The 26,114-nt window shown below is 39.3% G+C and overlaps 2 protein-coding genes across 6 annotated transcripts in view; both read right to left on the bottom strand.

Annotated features, from left to right (window-relative positions):
* Positions 1 to 8,854, bottom strand: part of LOC144044831 (uncharacterized) — a 9,404-nt gene extending 550 nt beyond the window's left edge. The window contains exons 1-17 of the mRNA XM_077559484.1: positions 8,696 to 8,854; positions 7,711 to 7,842; positions 7,469 to 7,631; positions 7,111 to 7,303; positions 6,927 to 7,019; positions 5,925 to 5,978; positions 5,715 to 5,792; positions 5,036 to 5,089; positions 4,792 to 4,881; positions 4,103 to 4,156; positions 3,859 to 3,948; positions 3,171 to 3,224; positions 2,937 to 3,023; positions 2,586 to 2,694; positions 920 to 2,326; positions 230 to 385; positions 61 to 114 (exon numbers count right to left, since the gene is read on the bottom strand). Of these exons, the coding sequence (XP_077415610.1) occupies positions 61 to 114; positions 230 to 385; positions 920 to 2,326; positions 2,586 to 2,694; positions 2,937 to 3,023; positions 3,171 to 3,224; positions 3,859 to 3,948; positions 4,103 to 4,156; positions 4,792 to 4,881; positions 5,036 to 5,089; positions 5,715 to 5,792; positions 5,925 to 5,978; positions 6,927 to 7,019; positions 7,111 to 7,303; positions 7,469 to 7,631; positions 7,711 to 7,816 (2,842 nt within the window). The 5' untranslated portion in view covers positions 7,817 to 7,842; positions 8,696 to 8,854. The remainder of the gene's footprint in view (positions 1 to 60; positions 115 to 229; positions 386 to 919; positions 2,327 to 2,585; positions 2,695 to 2,936; positions 3,024 to 3,170; positions 3,225 to 3,858; positions 3,949 to 4,102; positions 4,157 to 4,791; positions 4,882 to 5,035; positions 5,090 to 5,714; positions 5,793 to 5,924; positions 5,979 to 6,926; positions 7,020 to 7,110; positions 7,304 to 7,468; positions 7,632 to 7,710; positions 7,843 to 8,695) is intronic.
* The window catches only part of rnf220a (ring finger protein 220a), a 173,327-nt gene that overhangs the window by 112,961 nt on the left and 34,252 nt on the right, over positions 1 to 26,114 (bottom strand). The window lies entirely within an intron of this gene.

Genomic DNA, 26,114 nt, shown 5'->3' with positions numbered 1-26,114 from the left:
AGGCCTTACATCATTGCATATTTTCATAACATAATCCAAAGATCCTAAAGCTTGTCTTACCGCCAGTTGAAGGGACTGTGTCTCCTACTGTAGACGTCACATGTGACAGCTTATCTGGTAAAAACAAAAACGACGTGTGAAAATTGTCTCATCAACAAATACTGATACCGGGCGGCCTTTGTTGCCCCGTCTGCTGAGAGAAAATTTGTAAAGTAGACAGAGAACCTACCTTGGCCACCAGAGTTCTGTTCCTGCTCAAGGATCATAGAGTCTGAGGCTGGATCCAGGTCTTTGCCATCTTCACAAAGTGGTCCTCCGACCTCTGTGCCGCTGCCCTCTGAGTCACTGCCTTCATTATTTTCATTCTCACTGAATGATAAGTTACCTAGAAAAAGATAGTCATAATAAAAGATCAGTGAGGCATCAGACCCCAAGGCATCAAGTTTTAGAATTGGCCAGAAGTACAGCTGTAACAGATGCAAGATGGAAAGGATGCCACATCTAGTAGTAGGGGTGAGAACGATAATTGTTTTTTTTTCATGCATCAATCGTCGTATTAAAAAGATTCTGCTTCGATTCAGAGTTACCGATACTAAAAATAGATTTTTAAAGTTTACATAAAAATAAAAAGCCACTGTTGTCTTCTGCATATTGCACTGGGAGAAGTTAAACATTTGTTACAGCAAACGCTGCCATTGGCACTTTTTGAAATGTGTGTTGACACACTATTGTAAACCAGGTTGCCTTGCCACTTTAATAAAAGTCAGTATGAAATATAAATCTTTGCTCTTCCTTGAGTTCTGCAATTGTTTTAAAAATACAAATGTACTAATGATGCATCGGAAGTGAATCAAATCTTGAGGTACCCATATTTTCCCACCCCTACTAAACATGATCATCTGACATTCTGAACACTCACCTTCAATTTCAATTTCAGCATAGTTTTTCGGTGTTGCTTCCTCCATCAAGTTACTAACAGCACTGTCAGCAGTCTTCTGAAGGTACTGGTGAAGTACCTGGATATCCTCTGTAAAGGGCAGTGTTGTTGGCTTATTATACTTGGCACTGCTCAATGTGCTCAGAGCTTTGTTGGAAATCAACTCACACCACTTGGAGGTATATAGTTTCCTAAATGTTTCAGTTGCCTTCATCAGTGCTGCATCTTCTGCCATTAGTGCACGACAATGAATGATGTCGCAGATTTTGTTTAGTGTGTGCCCCAATTTCAAAGCCAGGCTTGGTGTATGGTAGGAGAGGCTTTCTTCGTCAAATCCAGCAACTTGCTTCACTGCTTGAACAACTGTTTGAGAGTTTGAGGGCTTTATGGCTTCCTCCAGGCTGTGTACAGAGTAGTTTGCTCGCAGACATACCAGCAGTCGTCCCACTTCTCGGAGCTTTTGTCGAATATGTTTGTACTTTGTGGGATCTTGACCATGTTTATTGTACAGGGACTGGGCCAAATGAACAATAGATAGGTCATTTCGTACAGCAAGGCCAATGTCATCCGTCTTCATTGTGCTAAGAAGCTTCCACATTCCACTCGAGAAGTGTTGACTGAATACGGTATCTTGGGCTGTAGCAAAACACAGAACTCTGGCTCTTCCAGCTTGTTTATCCAGATTGCGATTTTCTGGCCTTAACGAACATCTTCGGACATGTCTCCACAGTTCTTTGCGTGCGTATAAGCCCTGGCAGTGCATACAATGCACAAAGTTTCCAGCCACTGCAGTAGATTTTAGCACCCTTTTCACTTTTAATTGTCCATTTTCACCTTGGAGTATGGCAATGTTATGATGAAAGTTTCCTCTGTTTCGCATTTTTTCAAACAAAGTCTTGCGCTCCTGAGAGTGACCAGGGAGGTAAAATGCATATGAAACTTCTGGGTGAGACATGTGTACTTTCAGGTGGCGAGTCAGTCTGCTTTGTGGCTTACCACAAACAAAACAGTAATTTCTATTGGTCAAATTGAGATGTTCTAGAGATTTTTTACCTTTGTTCTTCACATGCTTATTTGATGAGTCTTTGCTAGAAATTTCTGAATCTGACGTTTCGCCAGCAATGACATCTGTGGGTAAACATTTTGATGTGCCAGCGTCATTTGGAAAATGTGTGTCCAAACTGTTAGAGTTGTTAGTGGGTAAGGCTGGTATTCCTTCCTTCTGTCGTACTTTAGACTGATGAGGCACCAAAGTCATGCTTGAATCTGAATCCTCATCTGAATCAGGGACATATTTGCTTCCAGAGTTCTGCTCCTCATCCGAGTCTAATATTTCATCCTCTGCTTTCTTCCGTCTGTAGCAGGACAGATGCCAGGCTCTTGAACATGCTGTGAACAGAGTTAGAAAATGTTGGGTCAAACAAACAGTGCCAGTTACAGTTTCAACATAACTTCTTTAAACAATTTTCTTCTCTGTACCAATCAGTGCTGTATTTTATATTGTGTAAGAAGAGTTGCCAGTAATTAAATTGTTACATCATGTCCACAATGCAGACAACTGTTCGGTGGCCAATGGCATAATTTGTTTGGTTTCTGGCTGTATCGTCTAAATTTGGACTCAAAGCAATGCTATCAATATATGGTTTACCTTTGCATCTGTATCCAGTCCATGTAAAAGAAGATATATGTCCCAAGCATAGAACACACTTGTCAAAGGGTGACAGTGTTGAGACCTCAAGAAGGTGTTTCCAACAGTCCTGGGGGGGGTATTTATTTAAAAAGTGATAGCAAAATATTTAATAAGCATATGGGATTGCTAGCAGAAAAAAAACTTAGATGAACAAATATGTACAAACTCTGACTTCAATTATCAAGCATCCAATGAAGTTTCTCAGAGCACAAAAATATTGCTGATGACTTGACATGCACAGGAAACAATTGTTGACCGTTAACTGTAATTGTACTTTTAATTACACTCATTAAAGAAGAAGTAATTTACCTTTTGAGAACTGGTCTGAGGCTCAAGTGCTGGACTAAGGTCACCCTGGCACAAGGTCAATGTGGAGTCACTTGTCTCCATCATGCACTGAAAAAAAAAATACAGAGAAAATACACACAGGTGTAATCAGACTGTTTAATTACTACAAATTCACTGAAGTTGCAGAAATATGCATGACTTTGACAGTTTTTAATTGCCAGATGGCGTTGAAATTTATTTAACAACCATATATACCTGTTCAATATCTTCAACCTCTAATGGTTGGGCGGACCTCTCTGTGTCGGTATGCTGCAAAAGAGACAGGAAGGAAACATTAAACATAGACATACCTTCATAAAGACAACGCTTTACATCACATTGCTGATTCAGAGTGATGCAGGATCAAGAAACATTGAGTTTATGTTAGGTAATTTCAAAAACAACAGCCTACCAATTATATTGATATACTGTATGTATAGTGATTCAACTCCACAGAAAGGTGACATTGGGTGACTGTAAGACTTAAAGATACAATGAGGTTAAATGTCCCTCTAAACCATGAGATTATGTGAATACACACACACACACACAAGTAGGTGAGTGCGACAACTTCTACAGCAAATGCTTTCTCGGCGAAAGTCAGTGTATGCCAGTGTCAGTCTATGCCATACTTGGTCACAACACACACACACACACACACACATTCAAACCTATGGATGAGGTTGTGACTTAAAACTTGAAAATACTATCACGAAATGTGTCAGTCCAATACACAATAAATCTAGGTGATAACACACACAAACACTCGGTCTATTCAAAATATTATCAAGCCTTCAAAAAGTTTCTCTGTACAACAAAATATTACTGGTAACTTGATAGAGCACTGCAAACAATTACTGTAGTTGGATGCTAAATGACATTCATTAATGATGAAGTAATTTACCTTTTGAGAATTGTTGAGTGGCTCACGACGTACTGGACTCAGGTCACTCTGGCTCAAACTCATTGAAGAGTGCCTTGTCTCCATCATGCACTGAAAGAGAAAAATAAAAAGACAATACACACAGGTGCCATCAGACTGTTTGATTACAAATTTGTTTCAAGTTGCAGAAATATGCATGAGCGGTAAACTTTGTCGGTTTTTAATTGCCAGATGGCATTGATATCCATTTAACAACCACATGTACCTGTTCAATATCTTCAACCTCTGAGGGTTGGGTTGACCTCTCTGCATCAGAATGCTGCAAAAGAGACAGGAAGGAAACATTAAACATAGACATACCTTCATTGAGACAACGCTTTACATTACGTTGCTGATTCAGAGTGATGCAGGATCAAGAAACACAGAGTTTATGTTAGGTCATTTAAACAACAGCCTACCAAGTATATTTATATACTGTATGTACAGGTATAGTGATTCAACTCCACAGAAAGGTGACATTGGGTGACTATAAGACTTAAAGATACAATGAGGTTAAATGTCCCTCTAAACCATGAGATTATGTGAACACACACACACACAAGTAGGTGAGTGCGACAACTTCTACAGCAAATGCTTTCTCGGCGAAAGTCAGTGTATGCCAGTGTCAGTCTATGCCATACTTGGACACAACACACACACACACATTCAAACCTATGGATGAGGTTGTGACTTAAAACTTGAAAATACTATCATGAAATGTGTCAGTCCAATACACAATAAATCTAGGTGATAACACACACACACACACACACACACTCGGTCTATTCAGAATATTATCAAGCCTTCAATAAGTTTCTCTGTACACCAAAATATTACTGGTAACTTGATAGAGCACTGCAAACAATTACTGTAGTTGGATGCTAAATGACACTCATTAGTGATAAAGTAATTTACCTTTTGAGAATTGTTGAGTGGCTCACGACGTACTGGACTCAGGTCACTCTGGCTCAAACTCATTGAGGAGTGCCTTGTCTCCATCATGCACTGAAAGAGAAAAATAAAAAGACAATACACACAGGTGCCATCAGACTGTTTGATTACAAATTTGTTTCAAGTTCCAGAAATATGCATGAGCGGTAAACTTTGACAGTTTTTAATTGCCAGATGGCATTGATATCCATTTAACAACCACATGTACCTGTTCAATATCTTCAACCTCTGAGGGTTGGGCTGACCTCTCTGCGTCAGAATGCTGCAAAAGAGACAGGAAGGAAACATTAAACATAGACATACCTTCATTGAGACAACGCTTTACATTACGTTGCTGATTCAGAGTGATGCAGGATCAAGAAACACAGAGTTTATGTTAGGTCATTTAAACAATAGCCTACCAAGTATATTTATATACTGTATGTATAGTGATTCAACTCCACAGAAAGGTGATATTGGGTGACTGTAAGACTTAAAGATACAATGAGGTTAAATGTCCCTCTAAACCATGAGATTATGTGAACACACACACACACAAGTAGGTGAGTGCGACAACTTCTACAGGAAATGCTTTCTCGGCGAAAGTCAGTGTATGCCAGTGTCAGTCTATGCCATACTTGGGCACAACACACACACACACACATTCAAACCTATGGATGAGGTTGTGACTTAAAACTTGAAAATACTATCACGAAATGTGTCAGTCCAATACACAATAAATCTGGGTGATAACACACGCACACATACACTCGGTCCATTCAAAATATTATCAAGCCTTCAATAAGTTTCTCTGTACACCAAAATATTACTGGTAACTTGATAGAGCACTGCAAACAATTACTGTATTTGGATGCTAAATGACACTCATTAGTGATAAAGTAATTTACCTTTTGAGAACTATTGTGCGGTGGACTCAGGTCATTCTGGCTCAAACTCATTGAGGAGTGCCTTGTCTCCATCATGCACTGAAAGAGAAAAATACAGAGACAATACACACAGAAATGATGTTTGATTACAAATTCACTGAAAGTGCAGAAATATGCATACAGTTTTTAACTGCCAGATGGCGTTGAAATCTATTGAACAACTACATGTACCTGTTCAATATGTTCAACTCTGGAGGTTTGGGCAGACTTCTCTGCGTCAGAATGCTGCAAAAGAGACAGGAAGGAAACATTTAACACAGACATGTATGAGTGGTAAACTTTGTCTGTTTTTTAAGAGTTAAAGATGGCGTTAAAATCCATTCACGTTGTGTACTTTTAATAGGGTTGTCAAAAGTATCAATACTTTTCAAACACGTCGTATCCGGATACAATATCACTTTGTAATGGTATCAATACTATCGATACATGGTAGCGTTCCTGCAGCGTCAGCCGTGCACACTCCACTAGCATCGCTGCCTCGGAAGACAGGCTCCCGCACCCAGGAGAGCCCACACTGCAACCTTGCTTGTTCAGCTATGTTTTACAGCTGCTTAGTATGGCCAGTGTGGTGGCAGGAAGGCTAAACGTGCCAGTTTTGGTGGACAAGAAAAAGCCAGATGCCTTGTTGTTTTGTTATTAGCCGTTAGCTGGCTACCGCGGTTAGACTTATGCTCAGTAAGTGACTGTTGTTTTATTATTAGCCATTAGCCGCGGCCTCATGGTTAGCTTAGTGTGCTCGTGCATTGCTGCTTCAAGTTGTGCCTCATTTTTAGTAAATTCAGGGCTCATTTGCAAGCCAAGAAGGGCACAGGAGCACATTGACATGCTTGTCTTTAAAAAACAAAACAAAAAAAAACTTCCAACCGCAAAGAAAATTAAGACCAGTGATACGACAGGCTCAGACAGTCATTCGTAGAATAAAGTGGCATTTTTTAATATGGCGTATTCTTTCATTTGTTTAAATTATTTATTTGCATGTGAAAAAGTGATTGTCTTATTTATTTTTGTTATTTTAGGATTAGTATATCTTTTGGTATGGTATTGAAAGGTATTAAGCATCAAGTATTTTCCTGGGTATCGATATTGAGTTTGAAATCTTAGTATTGTGACAACCCTAACCTGTACATAGCGTATGGACTGTAAAAGAGCACTAAAATAGTGTACATGATTTACCTCTTGAAAAGATTTCAGAGCATCTGTGGGCGCTGTAGATGTAGTTTCCTCCATGGTGAGCTTGGATGTGGATGTGTTTTGTTGGCCAGATTCCTGAGGTTTAAATTGACAAACATCATGAGTTTAATTCAGTCAATACAGATTTTCAGATCACTAACCACTCATCACATTCTGATATGATTACCTTGCTTCTCCATGGCCAGTCAGAGTCACCATAATTATATGTAATCTCCTCTCCTGGGTCAATGTCCCGTGTCGCAAATAAACACAGATGGGGCTTTCCTTGCACATTTAAATACTTCATTGTGGCATTTGGGTTGATGTGGTCATCATTGACCAGTCTTCCTAGTGACCCATCCTCTGTTGCTGCATCAACACTTCAAATAGAAAACCAATTATTAATATTATATAGTTAGAACTCGGTAGTGTTGATTTTCTTGATTTAAGATCCCATTCGGGTTTTGACTCAAAGCTAATGAGTCTAAACAAATTATGGACTTTTAATATGGACTAATTAAATGGAGCATGGACTTAATACGCACCAGCAAGTTCTTCCGTCAAAGTGAAACTCAAACATGAATGCTTTCATTTTGTCATGGTACAATCTCTGTCTCCTCTCACATTCTTGTTTGCTTAGAAGTGCACCATGATATTCTAGCAGGAAGTTTCCTTTTTCAAAAGAAGCACAAGCAAAGACCCCTCTCCCTAGTAATGACAAAAATAATAATGAAGTCAGGTGGAAGATTCACTTTTTAGTTAACTGTTATTGTTAGATGTATCTTACCTTTGAATTCACTGATGTATTTCACATCAAGTCCATGTTTGTCTCTTCCGGTATCGATATAAAGCATTGCTTCTTTTTTTGGATTCAAACACCTTTGCCTTGGCATGTTTTTCTTTTTTAAATCAAGAGCCTCTGTACCCAAAGAAAAAGTAAATATTCTAAAAATTAAATGATTGTTATAAACAATAATATAAACATCTCATATTTTAAAATCAAAATAATCCTCACAAATCAAACTACAACGATCCAAAGTCTAATGCTTTTCAATGAGAGATGACGTCACCTCGGAATTGTCAATACGTGAAAATGCTCAAGCTCGCTCATTAATTAAGTAACAGATGGCTAAAGATAAATACAAACGTTAGAGAAAAGGCAGTGGACATTTTCCTGCTAGCGGTTTTTTGCCGGCGCAGAATTCGTAGGCCTACTTGTAGTTCTTGCGCGACTCACGGCAAGATAGCTGTTAAAGGCGAGACCGGCAACTCTTCTGCTGGCGCTATTTTGCCGGCGCAGAATTAGTACTTGTAGTTCTCTCGCGTTTCACAGCAAAATATAGTACTGAGAGGCTACCGGCAACTCTCCTGCTAGCGCTATTTTGCCGACACAGAATTCAAACTTGTATAGTTCTCGCGCGGTTCACGGCAAACTAACGCTACGTGAACTTTTAAAACACGGCAAAATATCCGCTTCGTAGACAAAATGAATCCATCCATCCTTAGTCCCAACCGCCTGTCCTAATATGAGATAATTATTATGGTGGAGCAACCGTCACGTACGTGTTTAAATTAGATATCTGAATAACCAGCAACAACCGAACGAGGCATCTACGTAAACGAATTAAAAAGTTTTCATTTTCTATCATGAAACCTTTCTAAAACAGCGTAAAAAGTTGCACTGCCTTGATGAAATTACCTCACCGCAACAAAAATAACCGTGTTCTCATTAAATTGGGTTTATTTACAATGAATATATGCTTGTTACTTACTGTGCAGTTCTGCGTTGTGTTTGTCTGCATCCCACGTTGACGCATGACGCTTTCGCGGGAGATCCAGTGTACCTCACGCCCACATTACACGTCATGCCACCGCCCCCTTTGTGTGTACTTTTGTGTGTGTGTGTGAAAGTGCAATAACAAAAAACGGCCAGTAGGTTGTCACACACACACACAAAATCTCAGACGAGGGGATTACACTGACAGATCAAAAAATCATATTTATAAGATATTTAGAAATGAATTCATGCATAATTATTGTCCTAGCTGAGTAGTAGGCCCATATTTTTCTCTTTTTACAGAAAAAAACGTTTTTATAGACCCTAAAAAATTAAAAAACAAGTCTTGAATTAGGCCGACACTGCCTGTGTCGCTCTAAACACAAGTGTCAACTTTTCCCAGGTCAAATGTCAGACCATTTGTCGGTCTAAACCACATTAACAAACGCACACACACACACACACACACACACACAAACCCTCTGCTTCACATTCTGAAAGGAAATGTCATTCTTGTCCCCCCAGACAAGTGATCAGTAAAACCTTTGACATGTCTGCTGTCACCTGAAGGAATTACACACAACGCTGTGTGCGTTTCTGTGTATGTGGTTTACTGAATTCCAAAGAGCGACAGAAAGAAATGAAGAGGCATGTAAAAGGACAAAAACAATCAATAAAAAAAGCGTGTGACTGGGTGAGAAGGTGTCATTTGCATCTCTTGTCAAGTAACCACACAAGAAATGAAATGCTAATACTGTATGTGTGGAAATGATAGTGAGTAGTTGGCTCAAATTCCTTGTTAGTGATATTTCTACTGCAATTACAACAGCTGAACTGAACTTTGAGCTTAACCTCGGAATAAGGTTCACGTCAGTGCTCATGTGAGTAAGCATGAGTGCACGCATGTGAGAGAAGCAGCGCTACCGAGAGCTCTTATAATGAAAGCTGAGTGTGAGGCTTTCAGGCCAGGCTGATCTTGTGTAACCAAGCCCTGTTGAGTGGCCTGGGAGCATTTTAACAACCAGCCACACAAGTTGAGGCCATTTCTCATGGTGACTTCATAAAAGTCTGAATCCCCCCCCTCAGCCCACACTTTACACTTATACTCCCTCTGTTCACCTCCCCGGCTCCTGTGCGTGTGTGCGCACGCATGTCAAAGACTTACCTAAGGGTGGTTAGACATATGAGGAGGCAAAGACAGGCGGTATCAAAGAGAATGGAAAGAAGGAATCAATGACTGATGTTCTGTTGCAGGCTCAACTAAGACAATAATACGATAATACATTTTGATGAAGAACTTTTTGTTATTTACCAAACATGGATAAAGATGGTGATTTTGGGCAGAAAAAAAAAACTAATTACGAGTAAATTGACCAATTCATTTAAAAAACATATGCAGTGTTCACTCGCTATAATGCGGTTCACTTTTCGCAGTCTTGCTGTTTAGCCGATTTTTTTAGTGCAATTTCGCATGGATTTTTTTTCACGGTAATGTACCAATTTTACAAAATTTAGGAAAAGTGTATCAACTGTGTGGTGACGTGTTTTAGAGCCTTAAAACATTTATAATAAATGTAAAACATAAAGGTAACTACTTTGCGGATTTAATTTATTGCGGGTATATTTGGAACCTAACCCGGGCGGAAAACAAGGGAACACTGTAACGCATAAGACATAATAATATTGCCCAAATGCATTTCAATGGGCGTCAATTATACATGGAATTTCACTATTCTCGGTCAGTCCTGGTCTCTATTCCCTGCGTATAGCGGGGGTCAACTGTAAATGTATTGTTTAAAAAAAGAATAACTTCACTTTCGGTTCCTAGAATGCATTGCGTGGCGTCATACCTTTAATTAATGAATTAATAAGGACATTAAATCTTGTCATATTTAACACATCTACAGTATGTTTGATTTATGTTTCAAAATATTTGTATTTAGTTTTTCATTTAGTTTTTTATTAATAAAAAAATGCTTTGTTTTAAATGACAGGTCCATAGATTGATGTGAACAAATTGCATTGTATGTATTTAAGAATACAAGGTTACGGTATAAAGTTCTGTGTAACAATAAATATTGAGACCAGTGTAACCTATGTACGGTATAACGGCTGAAATTTGTTATAAAACATAAAGGTAAAAACAATCGGCAAACATTGGCCATTTGGCCAATTATTTTGCCAATGTTTGAAGGGCCATAATAAGCCGATTTAATCGTCAACTGACCACCAGACTTTATATAGCGACAACCTCTTAGAACGTATGGTGTTCCACAGGGTTCAATTCTGTGGCCTCTGGTGTTTACATTGTATCTGCTGCCACTGGGTTCCATCTTAAGGAAAACAGCAACGGCTGTTTTAAAGTGATCTATAAAAATATAGAGTTGAGTGATGGGAGTCAACGTCCTAACTGCATGATTTGCAATTCCAAGTTGAGCAATTCTACTAAATAGTTACCAACCATAACTAAAGAAACACTTCCTTAAAAACTGCATGGAGATGGGGAATACAAGAACACAACATTTTCTGAATTCAATGTGAAAGAAAGACAGATTCAATGAAAAGGATACTCTCCCTGTTAATTTGTTCAACAGTAAAACCCTATAAGTATGTCTTGACTTTGGGTGAAAAATCTTTTTATTCTTCACTAAAGAATGGTTTAGTGAATGCATATAGAAAACTGGTGGGATTCAGTACCTCCACCAAGGTTAAGAGCCTCTCTGTTAAGATCATATACATCAGTGAGAATATGGCTCTCACCTTTTCTCGTGTCAGTTGACATTACATTTTTTTTCTAACTTTCTGTGTGTGGAGATGCGTGAAGGACCTTTTAAAGAATATCTTTTCAGTTTTGCGCTGATATAAAAAGCATTTATTTTCTCCAATATTTGATGAATATGTAAAGAAAGACTGGGACACTGCAAAGTGGACACACTACATAAATTATCTAAGCATGAGTGAGGTGACTTATAACAGCTGTATGAGAGAAAAAAAATAATACAACATGTGTTGGTAAAAAAGTGGAGCCTACCACTGCTTAACTACTCCTTGTAGACCAATAAAAAGCAAATGCTAGATGGAGCAATATAAAGGGAAAGCGAGAGAGAGTGACTGAGAAAAAAAAAACAGCCAACAACTCATCAAGAATATGATCAAGTGAGGCGGGACACAGATGGGAGCGCAGGAAGAAAGCAGAGATGCTCATTAGTAGATAATGAGAGGTGCGATTATACTGCTAACATATGAGACTTGTGATGATGGTGATAGCTGAGTATGCCCACAATGTTGTTTCTATTTCTATGCGGAGGGCCAAGCACTGGTGTGGCTTGAGCACCAGAGGCCACCTCATGCTAACAGCTCCTGCTTGGCTTGTAAATTTGCCTTCATAAACAGGAGAGATGGGAAGGGGTGTGTGAAGACAGAGCGATGGGTGAAAAACAAGGTGCTGATGGATGGGGGGCTTGTTCAGTGGGTAGGTAGGGGAGTTGGTAGTCAGGTCAATTGATTAGTCGGTTGATGGGTGGTGGGAGAGTTTTTTTGGTGGGCCATGTGGTCAGGCAGATGGGATTGACGGACAGACAGATGTGGAGAAAGGTGAAAATGTTTGTGACCGCTCTGGTTTGATCATTAGCGGCGGCTCTATGAGTCATTGGAGTGACAGGCCTCAGAGGGGCAGCCTGCAGAAGCAAGAGGCTTCATCTTTTCCTCAACCAATCACTTCCCCAGATGGCGACGGGTCAACCAGGAAGTAGGAAGTCAGGGTCAGCCAATGAAAACTAGACGGTGCCTTTCTCATTGACCCGTGACAACATCCTGTCATGGAAAACAGACGGAACCCCGTGTGTGTTGACACAATGTGTTTGTGTCATGCTTTCCTTTTTGTGTGTTGGGTGTCGGTTGGCAGCAGTAATTTTCCCCTTCTGCATGGCGACATACACCTGCAAGCAATCGCGGCATATTCTGCTGTCTCAAATCCACATTTAGCCTTTCCATCTTGTTCTTTATGACCCAGACAACCAGCCTGGGGACAGATTACCAGGCGTGACTGAAATAGTTTTTGATTCAGCGTGTCTTTTCAAAATAAAAGACAATGAGCGTAAAATTAGAGTTAAGTAATCCTGACAGAGCGCCGTAAAACGGAGCATCAACAACTACAAACTGAGACAAACTAGGGTGACTGTTTCTGCAAATTGATTTCCCTCGTGTTTCTTTCCTTTGCTCTTCCAACCAGCATCGGGAGATCTCGTAAAGTAAAGTTAAACCACGGATAACATCCTATTGACAAAATGAATGTGCCCCTAAAGGTACGTACAAGGATCCAACATCCCTAAATTTTTCTTGGGCAAAATCATGGTCGCCTTGACTGAATCAAGTTTGAGAAACACTGGTGAAGATAAATACAGTCGGCCTATATCTGAAATAGTTTCACGTTCCGCTTTTGGAATCTTGTGTATCCATCTGTGCTTTGAATGATTTGGCATCTTCAAGGAATCTTTCCTGTAGCCACGTTCTTTCTCTCGCTCCATTTCATTCCGGCTTTGAGTCTCTTCATGGCTGCCTTTGAACCAAGATCAGAGGCGGTATTTTTGGCTCAAATGCATGATTTATTTCGTCCCATTTACGTAGTAGCTCTAGTCTTGATAGCCCATACCCCCCCCCCCCCACTTGAATATTACATGTCTTTCTATTGGTTCCTCTTCATCAAGAATATATTGCAGGGTTCGCCAATGTGGTGTTCGCGGGCACCAAGTAGCTCTCCAAGGACTTGTTGAGTATCCCACGCGCGTGTTTAAAAAATATCTTATCAGTGAGGGCGCATTTTGATTTTCTAGGAATGTTTCATTTCAGTGCTCATTTGAAAAGTTCAAAACAAAGGAAAATATTTACCGAACTAATGTACTGCATATCACTGGTGTCATGCCAAATACTCTTAAGTCACAATTTGGTAAATTTAATGTATTTTCAAAAATCTATACTTTTGGTCAGTCCACACAAGGATTTTATTTTTACAAATCATTGGCCAATCTAAAGTGTTGAAAATGACTTGTTCTCTTTGATGATGCAATTTTAATGGTTGAAAAAAACATTTTGGGGTTTGTTGTCACATATGCAAAGAATGGGCCAGTGAAAAATGCACCTTTGCCAACTCGGTTTACATATGCCAGAATTACCCTTCAAATGATGAGTCTGAAGAGTGAGGAAATTGGTTTGCTAGGTTTTGTTTTATTGTTTAAAAATAGATTTTCCAGTTGTTGATGGAGCTACAGTATGCCCACATGTCAGGACTGGTTTAAGTTTCATGATGAACCATCCATTAATCAATTAACCGAAATGCTTTTAAAAAAAAAATTTTTTATTCAATTTAATTTCAAATTTCCAGCAAAACTGACATTTGAGGCTGAGAGTTATGACCGACATGCCAGCAGTTCTTAAGGACTTTAATTGATTTAATAATATTTTATGTTACAGTTTGCTCAATGACGATTTTCATGATGAATGACAATTTCTCTAGCTGTGAAAAAATAATAAAAATAAAGATTAAGAGGAGAAAAGGGATGATTTTGTCCTTGTTTTATTTTATTAGTTGCAAAATCATCTTACCCCATATAGTGTGACAACTTACCCATTGGTGGGGCAACATGTCACTTGTTCACTCTCTCTATTTAATGGCTTATATCTCTGCACTGACACAAGGTATGGAAATGACATGAATACAAAAAATATACCTAAGACTTTGGTCTTTCATCTGGTATACATTTTGTTTATACGGTATATGATGTATTGATTCCAAGGACTAGATACAAAAGATCTCCCCTAGCTCTCAGCATCAAAAGGATTGGTGACCTCTGGTTAAAACTATCTTTCTTAACTGTGAAATTTAGGAAATATTCTAAGTGTGAAAACTTGGATCACTGATAACGAACCACCAGGCTTCCCATTCTGTTTGGACCAGTTGTGACTGTGAAAACAAATTCATTGTGTGTATTACATTGCCTACTTGGCCAATAAGGACAATTCTGATTTTGGAGTCATTCACTTCTTTTAGTATCAAAGCACAAAATCAAAGTGCAATTACAAATACTTGCTCTTAAATTTGAAGGGAATGATAAGTAGCAAAAATGCAGATAGCTCTTGCTTGAAAGTAAAAAAGTTCATGTAAGGACAACAAGCTGTTAACCTTGCTCTGCAAGATGAATTCTCGCGGTATTTGTGAGTTCACATACTCCGGAGAATACATTTTATACCAAGCCCGTGGAGCAGTCCCAGATTGATATTGTGGAGAAGTCCCTTCATTGAATCACAATATCAATCTGGCTACTGCCAGCTTAACAAGCTGCGAGTTGTACAACTGTCAGTCTTGACAATATCAAAACGTTCACACAGGAATTAGCACCGCGAGAGAGTAACGTATATATCAATGGATGGGCAGTTGAGTGAATGCACTTTTTTTTTTTTTTTACACCTGACAGGATCCAGCTCAACTGGCAAACACACATTCACATACAAATAAACACAAAGGGGAAAAAGGTTACAAACAGGCAACCATGTCAATTTTCTGTAAATTTCACCATTAAAATAACATTTTAAAGGACACACATAGATGTACGCACATACACAAACAAGGTTGGTTGTATATATTGTGCAGCTATCATATAGTTGCTGTCAGGGCCCCCCACCAATTATGACCATTAGAAGTCCCATCATGTCACTAGTTGTCCCTGCTGCGCACCCCACACACCTCCCTCTCAGAGACCAGAACCTATAATCCAAACTCATTTTGCTCCCATCACACATAAAGACATACACACAAACACCAACACTCACAAACTGCTTCATCTATTCTGTCTTTCTTCCCATATAATTTTTTTGGCCAAATTGATGTTCTGAGGTATCGAATAATAAAAAGTTACTCTGTGTCTGAACAAAGTGCCCCAAACAGGAAAGATAAAAATGGGGATGTCAAATACGAGAGAGATGAGCTCCACACCCTTCCGTATGTTTACATTTAAACATACCGTTGACCTATGATTACATTTCCTATATGGCATAAGACAGAAAAAAAATATTTTAGGGGGTAAAGGAAGCTCATAGCTCTGCAGTCAGTGGGCGGAGAGGATGAAGCCACCTGTTTCAGTTAACAAGTAGCTTTTAGTTTACGAGATGGGGTTGTTGGTTTCCAATGGAGACAGACAAACTATGTTGGTATTCTGCTCTGGAAGACTCCACAGCTGTGTGGACACCAGGGTTATTAAAGTTTTGGAATTTTTATTATAGTTAGTTTTTTATTTTGTTTTGAGTTTTATTTTATTTTTTACAATTTAGTTCATTTTTATTAGTTTTAAGGGGGCTATATTAGTTTTTTATTTGTTTTAGTTATTTAAAAAATGCTTAGTTTTAGTTTAGTTTTAGCATTAGTTTTTTTTTTTTTAAATATATATATATATATATATATATACATATGTATTACTTGTGTGCAATATTTAATAAATACCATGGTGAAATGAAAAAAGCAACTTCCTTCTTCCCCAGTGTTGCGTTTCGGCTGAATTAAATGAAAAAGCAGGCAAGGTGAGCCAAAAGTCAAACACGCAAAACTGGCACCTGCAGCGATGTCATCTGAAAGTGTTTTTCTATTGGATGCTGCTAGATGACGCCACTTCTGTGCAACACACTGACAAACTTCCTCATTCCAGTTTAAAAAAAAAAAGGTGGTGGTGTGTGTGTGTGTGTGTGTTGGGGGGGGCATGTTCCACTATAATTATAGTTTGTTCTAGTTAGTTTTGTAAATGTAAAATGTAATTTCAGTTTTAAAAGCATTTTCGTTTTAATTTTATTTCATTAACAAAAATGTTTATTGAATTTTAGTTTTAGTTATTTTGTTAGTTTTATCAACTAAAATAACCTTGGTGGACACATCACACCACAGCTGAAGATATACAGTAAGCTACCAATGGAGCAAAATAGCATCGAAAAGCATTTAATTTCTGAAAATCCTCCAAGTTAATTATTAACTGCCAACATGACCTTGATGTCCATTTGTGGTATCTTAGCAAAATATATTGCATCACAAAACTGGCACAGCTCCCCATTGGGTGATGTCATTCTCTCTCCCTCACATACACACACATGCTTACACAGTCATGCACATGTTCTGTTTTACTGCAGTGGTCTCAGTCACATTGTTGGAGGCAGCCTGGTGCTGCTGCAGTGCCAAGCTCCGACACTTCCCCGTGCCCAAGTATTTCCACAAAGGCGATCCAAATTGGGGATTGGCAATAGTTAATTCAGCTCTTGGGTGTGTCAGTGAAACATGAAAAAAATGGTTATAAAGCTGAAAACAATCTTGCCTTTTGGGTTTGCTATTTCGCGAGAAAAAACACTTCAGGAAAACCTTTCAACAGGAGAGGACTGAAAAATGTAGAAAATCAAACAAATGCACACACGAACACAGGTGCAGCACCATGCAGGGTCCCAGTGTGTGCTATTAGGCCTATCAGGGACATTCTGGAAGGATTAGAGGACAGTTAAAGGGAGAAGACACACACACACTCTGAAAAGCTACCAGTGGGTTGTCTATGCGGTAGTGGACATCAAACCGTTGCCTGTGTGTGTGTGTGCGTGTGTGTGTGTGTGTGTATTTGGTGCACCTGCCAGTATCTGGTGTATTATACTGTGAGCACTGAGCAAAGATATCAGTGCACCACTGAGGCCCTTTCAGGGCAATTTCATCAAACACGCACCCACACGCATGCACCCACACAGTACAAAAACATACAGTTGTGCTTAACTCATTCACTGCCATTGACTGCTATAGACGTCAAAAAATCATTTTAACTATTTCTATTAGTTTAACGTTATTTTTTTGTTTTACTTTTGTTAACAAGAGTATGAAAACCTAGAAAAACGAATTATTGTACATTTCGAACAGATATAAAATTTGTGATTAATCGTGAGTTAACTAGTGAAGTCATGCGATTAATTACGATTACTAATATTAATTGCCCGACGCCCTTAATTTGTAAATATTTTTTTCTTAAAAAAAAGAATAAATATTATTAAAAATTAGATAAAATAAAAATGTGTTTAATTGTTATTAATCATACGTCTTCACTAGTTAACTCACGATTAATCACAAATTTTATATCTGTTCTAAATGTACAATAAAAAAATTATAGGTTTTCTTACTCTTGTTAATAAAAGTATATGTATAAAAAAAAGTTGAACTAATAGAAATAGTTCAAATGAATTTATGGCAGTGAATGAGTTAAACTTAATGAGCGCACTGGCTTAATGCCCATAAAATCCTAAATATTGGGGCAATTGTTTTAATATTTTCAGAGGTTGAAATTGACATGAGTCGAGATGTGCATGCAAATTTTGGTGACGAATCATAGCATTTTTGTCATTAAGCCACATTTGTACATTTACAGTTGTGCTCATAAGTTTACTTACCCCTGTAGTATGTAAACAGTTGTTTTTTATGCACAATTAATACACGACCCTTGTACTGTAGTTCAGGAATTCACGATTCGGCAGAATACAGCAGCCAATAAACAAATCATGGGGCCAAAGTTACAGTGTAGCTATTGAGACTGACAAGTACACACACTGTGTCACCTTTGAGTGTGCATCTGTACAGTACTTGGCAAGCATGAATACTGAACAAAAACGTCACTATAACAATGTTGCTGGGGACTAGTTGTAAGTTTCAATTAACAAAATTGGCAGTTACTCGTTGGTCTTTTCTTTTGCTCTTAAGAAGTAAAATACAACTGTGTAATCTAAGTCCAACATGAAATGTTAACGCTACCTAGTGGCAGAATAATTCTATGTACATTTAGCTCAATGCAATCAATGTTTTACACTCTTTTTAACTGTATAGTGTATACTAATCTAACTTGGAAGGAGCCGCTTAAAAAAAGGATAAAGCATAAAGTTTTCGATTAATCATGAGTTAACTATACATGTAGATCATCCGACTCTAATGATTATAATTAGATTTCTTTACATTTTTGAGTTGATGTTCCTGTTCTGTGCTGTGCTTGGCATAACGTAAAAAAAAAAAATAAAATAAATTGTTTAAAAAGGGTAACCCGCTAACTGAAGTAGCAGTTCTCAGTTTAAGAAATTAATGGAGCAAAGACAATTTGTAGTGAAGGGCACCTGTGAATTACAAGAAAAAAAGACAAATTAAAAAAGTATTTACAAACTTTTTTTCTCTACTGCTTTGAACTCAACGACCACAGATGGCTCTTGAAATATAAGGTTGGGGCGTCTCCCAACTAACATATGCACTGACAGCCTGTCTCTCTATTCAGCCCTTCTTTTCTATTACACCTGCTTGGTGGGACATCCCCAAGCAGCATGGCTGGAGAATGAAGGAGGAAACGGGGATGGCTGCAGCAAGGATTTGAAATGCAGCGACCATCCAGCCAGCCAGTCAGGCAGCCAGTCAGTCAATGGTTTGGTGAAGAAGCCAACACAAAAGAAGTTGATGTGGGTGGCTCTTTTCAAGAATGGTGTTTTGTGTGTTTGTGAGCTGGTGGTGTGCAAAGGGGGGAACTACTCCCTTTTTTCAGTGGTATAGGGGGAGGGGGGCGGTCAATGGGGCAAAGGGTTGGGTGCATTAAGCTCCCTTATAGCGAGCTGAGCACAGTCGGCAAGTCAAAGAGCTGGTCATTTCGCTGTTTTGACTGAGGGTTGGGTAACGGGTGAGGGAGGGGGCAAATGGGTGTCTCTCTTGACAATTTCAAAAAAAAGTTTTTATACCCCAACTATTCTTTTGCTTCTCCAGAGGCTTTTTTTTTTCAGAGTTAATACAGAAGGTGGGATGGTCTGGTCTGGCCTGGTGGAGGGGAGCGCTTTAAGTTAAGGCCAAACTAAGCCCCGTCAACCTTAATGGCTTTCATTGTCATCAAAAACTGTTGGAACAGTTCAAATTCCACTGAGAAGAATGAGAGATTTTTGTTTTTTTCAGTTGAAAATCAAACTTTTTTGAGATTATATCACTGCATTTCCTGAAACCTTCTTGTCTGGTGGTTTCGCTTCCCAGCCAACATCACATTGTGTTGTACATTTAGAAAACATTTAGCAGTGTGTGCCTGACAATTCCAAAAATTACACACACACACAAAAAAAAAAGACAATAAATGAGCATATACTCCAAATTCAACAATCATCATCATTTTTTCTTAAGGTTGACCAGCAGCAAATTCAAGTTTATTGCAAGCAAATTTTATGGAGCATCAATGAGAGAACAAGAAAAAAAGGGATAGCCGAGGGATTGAAAAGGATAAAAGCTGTCTCCACTTTAAAGTGGATTAGGAGAACACAGCACTGAAACAATAGGAGGTGAACAAAATCAAATTAGGCCTTCTGAAGCATCAAACAAGAAAGGCCAATGACTGGACTCCCTCTTTTGCTAATCTGTTGACTCAGTGTAAATGATAGCCAGCGCCATCCTGTTTCTCTTTGGTTGGGACTACTTTGCGCCAGTATGGTCCTAACATGTTCTACAGTACATTTGAAATGTGATGATTTGTCCCTCAGCATTTATTTTCGCAAAAGTATAATATTTTTTAGACCTTGTACTTTACTTGATAGTGTTAAGTCTGCAATTGATTTCAGCCACTTCTAGATTCTCCCCACTAAATGACATTCTTACCCTCTACACCTCAAACAGTTCCCAGTAAAGGAGACGGATACCCCAGTAGTGATGCATGTTCCATTGTTCACGCTCTGCCTCCAATTTGCTCTCCACATTCTGCGGCCTGGGCCGAGACGTTACGCCGGCTTAAGGGACAAATCGCAAACACAAAAAGGAAGAGAAAGGGGAGACGGAGGTGGGGAGGGGTGATGAAAAAGAGATGGAGAGATGAGAGCCGAGGGTTTGGGGTGAGGTGGGGGTTCAACCCTCTTCACGGCAATGCAATTATGGTGTGCATTTGAAGCCGGTGGGGTTCGTGGGCAGCCTTCTCGCCTTCTTTCTCTCCCCGTCCCTCTCTGTACTTTAGCGCCGAAGCTAATAGCCATAGCCGCAGCAATTTCTACGGTACATGACATTAACATGGTAGTGTGTCACCGACAAAGGGAGGCTTTCAAAGGGACTTAGAAAAGAGCAGCGGTTTCGCCTGGTTAAGTAGGCCTCAACCTGCCAAGACGGGAAGACAGACAGACAGCTAGTGTGTTTATTACTAAGCCACCTAGGGAGAGGCAAGAGATGCCAGGATACGTGTATAATATAAATTAGAAGGTCGGACTGAAACATACAGTAAATTTAATACGTTGTCTGTACATTACCTCATCAAAGTTCAACAGCCTCATCAGTGAATGAAACCTCAGCCTCATGTCTTAAAAGAATGTTAAAATGGATCTATAAAATAACTACGTAAGAATATGGAGGTTAGCCTGCCAAAGAGGATTGGGTTTCATTTTACGTACAAATAAAATTCAGCATATAACCGGGGACCACCGACTAACAGTAACAGTCGAAATGACAGAATACATGTAAGCGTAAAGATAACACATGTGACATTATGAGAGGGTTCATGTGGTTGATCGTCTGGCCATTTGGAATTTCTCATACAGTAGCACTGAGTTTTGTGCAATCGTAGTAGATCTTAACATTAATTTCATTCCGAGCTACTGTATGATAATCTTACATAGTACGGAAAAAAAAGAAACTAGGACTAAATATGTTTGAAATAGCTCATAGTTGATCTGTAGTCAATTAAATTGCTTTAGAAAGTTCTGAACATTTAATCGTGTGTGCGTGCGTGCGTGCGTGTGTGTGTGGAGGGTGGGTGGGGGGTGAGGTGAAAACAGGGGCAGATGAGCAGAAGGCAGAGTAAGTCAGTGGCTGAGGGTTTGACACAAAAGCCATTTTGAGAAAGAGAAAAGTTGGGGACAAAGAGCGAATGAAACGAAGGAGCAAAACGGCTGCCTGGACACAGAAGGAGGAGGAGGGAGGGGAAGGAGGAGCGGCCCAAAAGCGGGAGTAAACTCCCACATTCAGACGCACACATAACAAGGGAAGCCCTGCTCCATTGTGAGGACCATCTGTGGCATGAAATGGATGAGAGTGGTTCGTGTATGCGTGTGGGGTCGACAAAAACATGTCTTTCATTTCTTTTCAAATATTTTCTCAAGCAAGTGAAGAAAAGTCAGGAAACATTACATATATTTTTTAAACATATGGAACATAACTAAATACCGATCAATCTTTTATCTCCATTTCCCTCTCAATGTGTGCACGTGTGTGTGCGTGTATGCGTATCTGTGTGCATGTGTTGGCAAGACAAACCAAATTACACGGGGCTGGAGCTGGACAGACACAGTTATTTTGGAAACAAAACAAGTCTGCAGCGTGCCGTTAGTGAGACACAGAGTGCTGAACTGCGACAGACATTTAAAGACACTTAGTGAAATGCACCATGTCCCTCTTCTCAGCAAAACACATGAGCGATGCTTTCAAAACCAAATAAACACATCATGTTTAAAAACAACAATAAGTTAAGAATAAAGCTCTCAGTCTCAGTTTATAAATTTGTTCTTATAAATATCTATCATAACGATTCTAACTTAACTTGCAAATAATTATGAATTTTTGTTTTTCCAAGTATTAATAATAAATATATAAATGTAGATTCATCTTGTTTATTTATCTCTTTTGACCAAATTCTGCCTATCATCCAGTCGCCTTCTGCCCCCTCTTCTGTTATCCCCCTCCCTCCAGCTTGAGTGCCTCCAAATGCACCCCCACCCCCACCCCCACCTCCATGTCAATTAATTAAGTGCATGCTTTTCTTTAGCCATGCACGCCAATTAGCATGAGATAAATATGCATTAGTTGAATTATCTTGTCTTGTCAATTACCAGCAGCCACCCCTCCAACCCTGTCTTGGTGTTAATGGTAATTTGCATCATGAGTGCTTTTAAATGTGTGTTAATTAGGACCAGGTATTAGGTTCTACCTTAATGCGGAACCTGAGGAACGTGTTCAAGTGCTTTTTTTCATGCGGGAGGATGTTGGCTATTTTGAATGAAGAGCAGAAAATATATTTTGGAGTATCACGCACAAGCAAATGCCCAATTATTTTAAATTGAAGTTAGTACAATATTTACAGGAAAATCTTTTAGATTGTGTACAGTACAATAATAAAAAATATGTTATAATAGTAATTAGTGGACTTCTTTTATCATTAAAATTCTTCTTTTATGATTAAAATAAAAAACAATTAGTGAAAACACAATAATACCAAGAAGCATTTAAAGAGTTGCAGTGTTTACGGGACAGATTTGACTGGTATCGATCAATATCATCATTGGTATCGATAATCCATATTTGGATCAATGTGCCCACCACTAATGTCAATGGCCTTGTGCAAACCTCCTGCAAGATAATCAAATAACGGGCCTAGAAGTTGATTTTCTCTAATAGGCACAGGGGCAATTCAAACGATAGACTTCATAGCATTACATCACTCACAGTGCACTCTGACAAGCCATTTACTGACAACGAATTACCTCACTGCCCATAAAAACCAAACTAATGTGAAATATCATATATTTTAATCAACTTGGAAGATGACGGAAATGCATTGCTCTTCTCAAATATTTGGAACAAGGCCGGACATTTAAATTAAATGACCATGCGACCATGTTTGATTTGTGCCCATTAAAACCTTAAAAAGTATCAGGCCAGGCTAACGACTTTGAGAAAAGTGCACTGCAAGTATTTTAATTACCTGCGGCCAGTGTTTTATTGTCTAAAACTAAATCTAGTAAAGTGATTTTTCAACATGTTCTTTGGGTGCGTGGTGACCTTAAATCAGAAGCGCAGTCTGGTCTGAAGGAGACACGCTTTCGTTTAGTGCTTCTGTCAAAGTACGTGCCGAGAGGAAGAAAAGGATGGATTGGGTGCCTGCACTTAATACATCCTCTCGCACATATGCACTGGCAGAACACACAGCACTACCATTGAGAACTTACTCTTAAAGTAATCAATTATCTCTTATGGAAACTAAATTGTTTTTTACAAAGTGAACTGATACTACAGGGAAATAATGTGGCGCTCAGAACTATAACGACAGCGGATTTTGATGTTTGCGTCACTTTATACATTATAAACCGATTACTGTTCAAGAGCTCAGCTCACTTTCTCCTTTATTTGTACTTTTCCACCCTTGTTTGATGTTCATTTTGTGTGGTGCAAACTCTTTACAGCATATTAGCCATGACATTATTTGGCGGAGAAATATCGGAGCTACTATTACTACTACGAGATCATTGTTTTGTTACAATGCCACAACTACAAGGGTCTTTGGGTACGAGGGCACTGAAACTAAAGTAAAGCGAAAATGGACTAAAAAGTAGTGTTGCTATCAAGACCACATCAACAGAGACCAAGACATTATCAAGACTAGAGGGTATCAAGACTGAGATAAGACCAAGATTTTTGGAAGTACTGTAAAGACCGAGACAAGCCCAAGATTGTATTCATCAAAGGAAAATCATCCAAAAATCTGGACAAAAATATTGCTAATATTTGGGGGGTTTAAGGCCATGTATACACACGCAATAACTGACTTATTTGTGTTTTTATAAACCTGAATAAGACCCCTGGGTTAGCCCTTTCATAACCCCAATTCTTGCGCGTATAAATGCATTCGGAATACTTCGATTGAACGACGGATTGTTTTTAGCTGTGCGCATAATCTCTATTTTCTTCTTCATCTTCTTTTCTTCTTCTTCACTTATTTTATTCGGAAGGAATATTGGTCTTTTTAATCACAACTCCGTCCCACTCGCTAAGGGAGCCTCGCTTGAATACATTGATTTCTCTGCGGCATTTTCACATTAATTTGTGTGTCTATGGCGAAAACGCCACAGTTGGTGCCTATAATCAAGAATATAAGCCCCACCCACCAGAAATACTCAAGCCGGTGCAAACAAACGATGACGAAGCAAAGAACCACATTACTGGAGCGAGGAGGAAACCGACTACTTTATTTAACGTGGTAAGTGACATAAATATGTCTTTTATTGAACTTAGTTAGTTAAAAGAGGAAATGACGTTATTTACGGAATGGGGTAGATGCCACGGAATTTCGACTTCCGGGTTTTACACATCAGCGCCGTTTCCGGCCACTGCTGGCCGCGACTCACACCCCACCCCTGCGCCCCGCAACCGCGCGCTCACGCTCATCGGCAGGAGGGCGTCTCGGCTATCTGAAATGCTTCGGACACTCAGACAGACACTACATATTCACAGCCTCGCACCCATCGACGGGAACACGCAACCGAGGGGCACAAAGGCAGAAGCGCAAGTACTGGGACGCGGCCCACTTGTCGCAAATCGGAAACGGAAACAAAGTTGATGGGTGAAAACCCAGAAGTCGGAGGTCCCGCCTCCTCCGTGGCATATAGTCCATCACGTTGGAGCGGTTCCAACGGATTATTCCAATCGAACACAAAAGACCACGTAAACGAGAGTAACTCGGTCCTCCGCGCATGTAAATGTGTTACCTTGATTGTTTCACAAACCGGAATTCTAACGTTAACCCGAATATTGACTGCATGTAAACATGGTCAGTGTGATCTCCAGATTACAATTTTAGCATTGCAGTCGTACTGATCCTTAAAGACTTTAATCGTGATGCTAATTTTCATGTACTAGCAAGTTTACACAATAAAGTGGACCGTGTAACAAGAGTTAAATTAAACTATCGACCTCTTGTATGCCACTAGCCGCAACGTTGCTATAGATTCATTTCTGGTTTTATGGTGGTAGTCTGTAGAGTGGTAGCATCAGGGGAAAACATAAATAAAAAAGGAAAAGACATACATTAAAATATTCTAGTAAAGGGAAGAAAACTACAAGTGTCATCATAATTTTCAACAAACGCTGCCTGACACTTTTGGCACTATAGTTAATTTTTTTATGACATCAGGATGGCGTATGTGGGTTTGCATAAACCGCAATACAAATGTTCACTAACACATCATACAGATTTACAATGCTGGCTTCCCACCGGAATAGACGGATCAGCGTTGGGAAATGACTTGTTACTGTTTTGCTTGTTGAATTCTTTGCAATCCATATCTTGTCGGCGGGATGTAAATGTTTTTGTTTTGTTTTTTGTGCACTGGGGGAAATGCGTTCTCTACTTAGAAGCACAGCCGAAAACGATTTAGATTTAATGGGACATGTTTTCTGTACCCCAAGTTAGGGATCGCTTAGCGACTGAACTGGTCAGTTGAGCACTAAATTCTCTCACATACCACAACCTGAATGGTCCAGAGAGGAACTGCCGTGCAGTGTGTGTGTGTGTGTGTGTGTGTGTGCGTGTGTGTGTGTGTGTGTGTGTGTTTCTATGAGGCCTCTTGTTTCTTGACCTCTGAAGCCCTTCCTC

The sequence above is a fragment of the Vanacampus margaritifer genome, chromosome 2, assembly GCF_051991255.1.
Source record: "Vanacampus margaritifer isolate UIUO_Vmar chromosome 2, RoL_Vmar_1.0, whole genome shotgun sequence".
NCBI lineage: Eukaryota > Metazoa > Chordata > Actinopteri > Syngnathiformes > Syngnathidae > Vanacampus > Vanacampus margaritifer.
The sequence above is the reverse complement of the archived record's forward strand: the minus strand, read 5'-3'. Positions and strand labels throughout refer to the sequence as shown.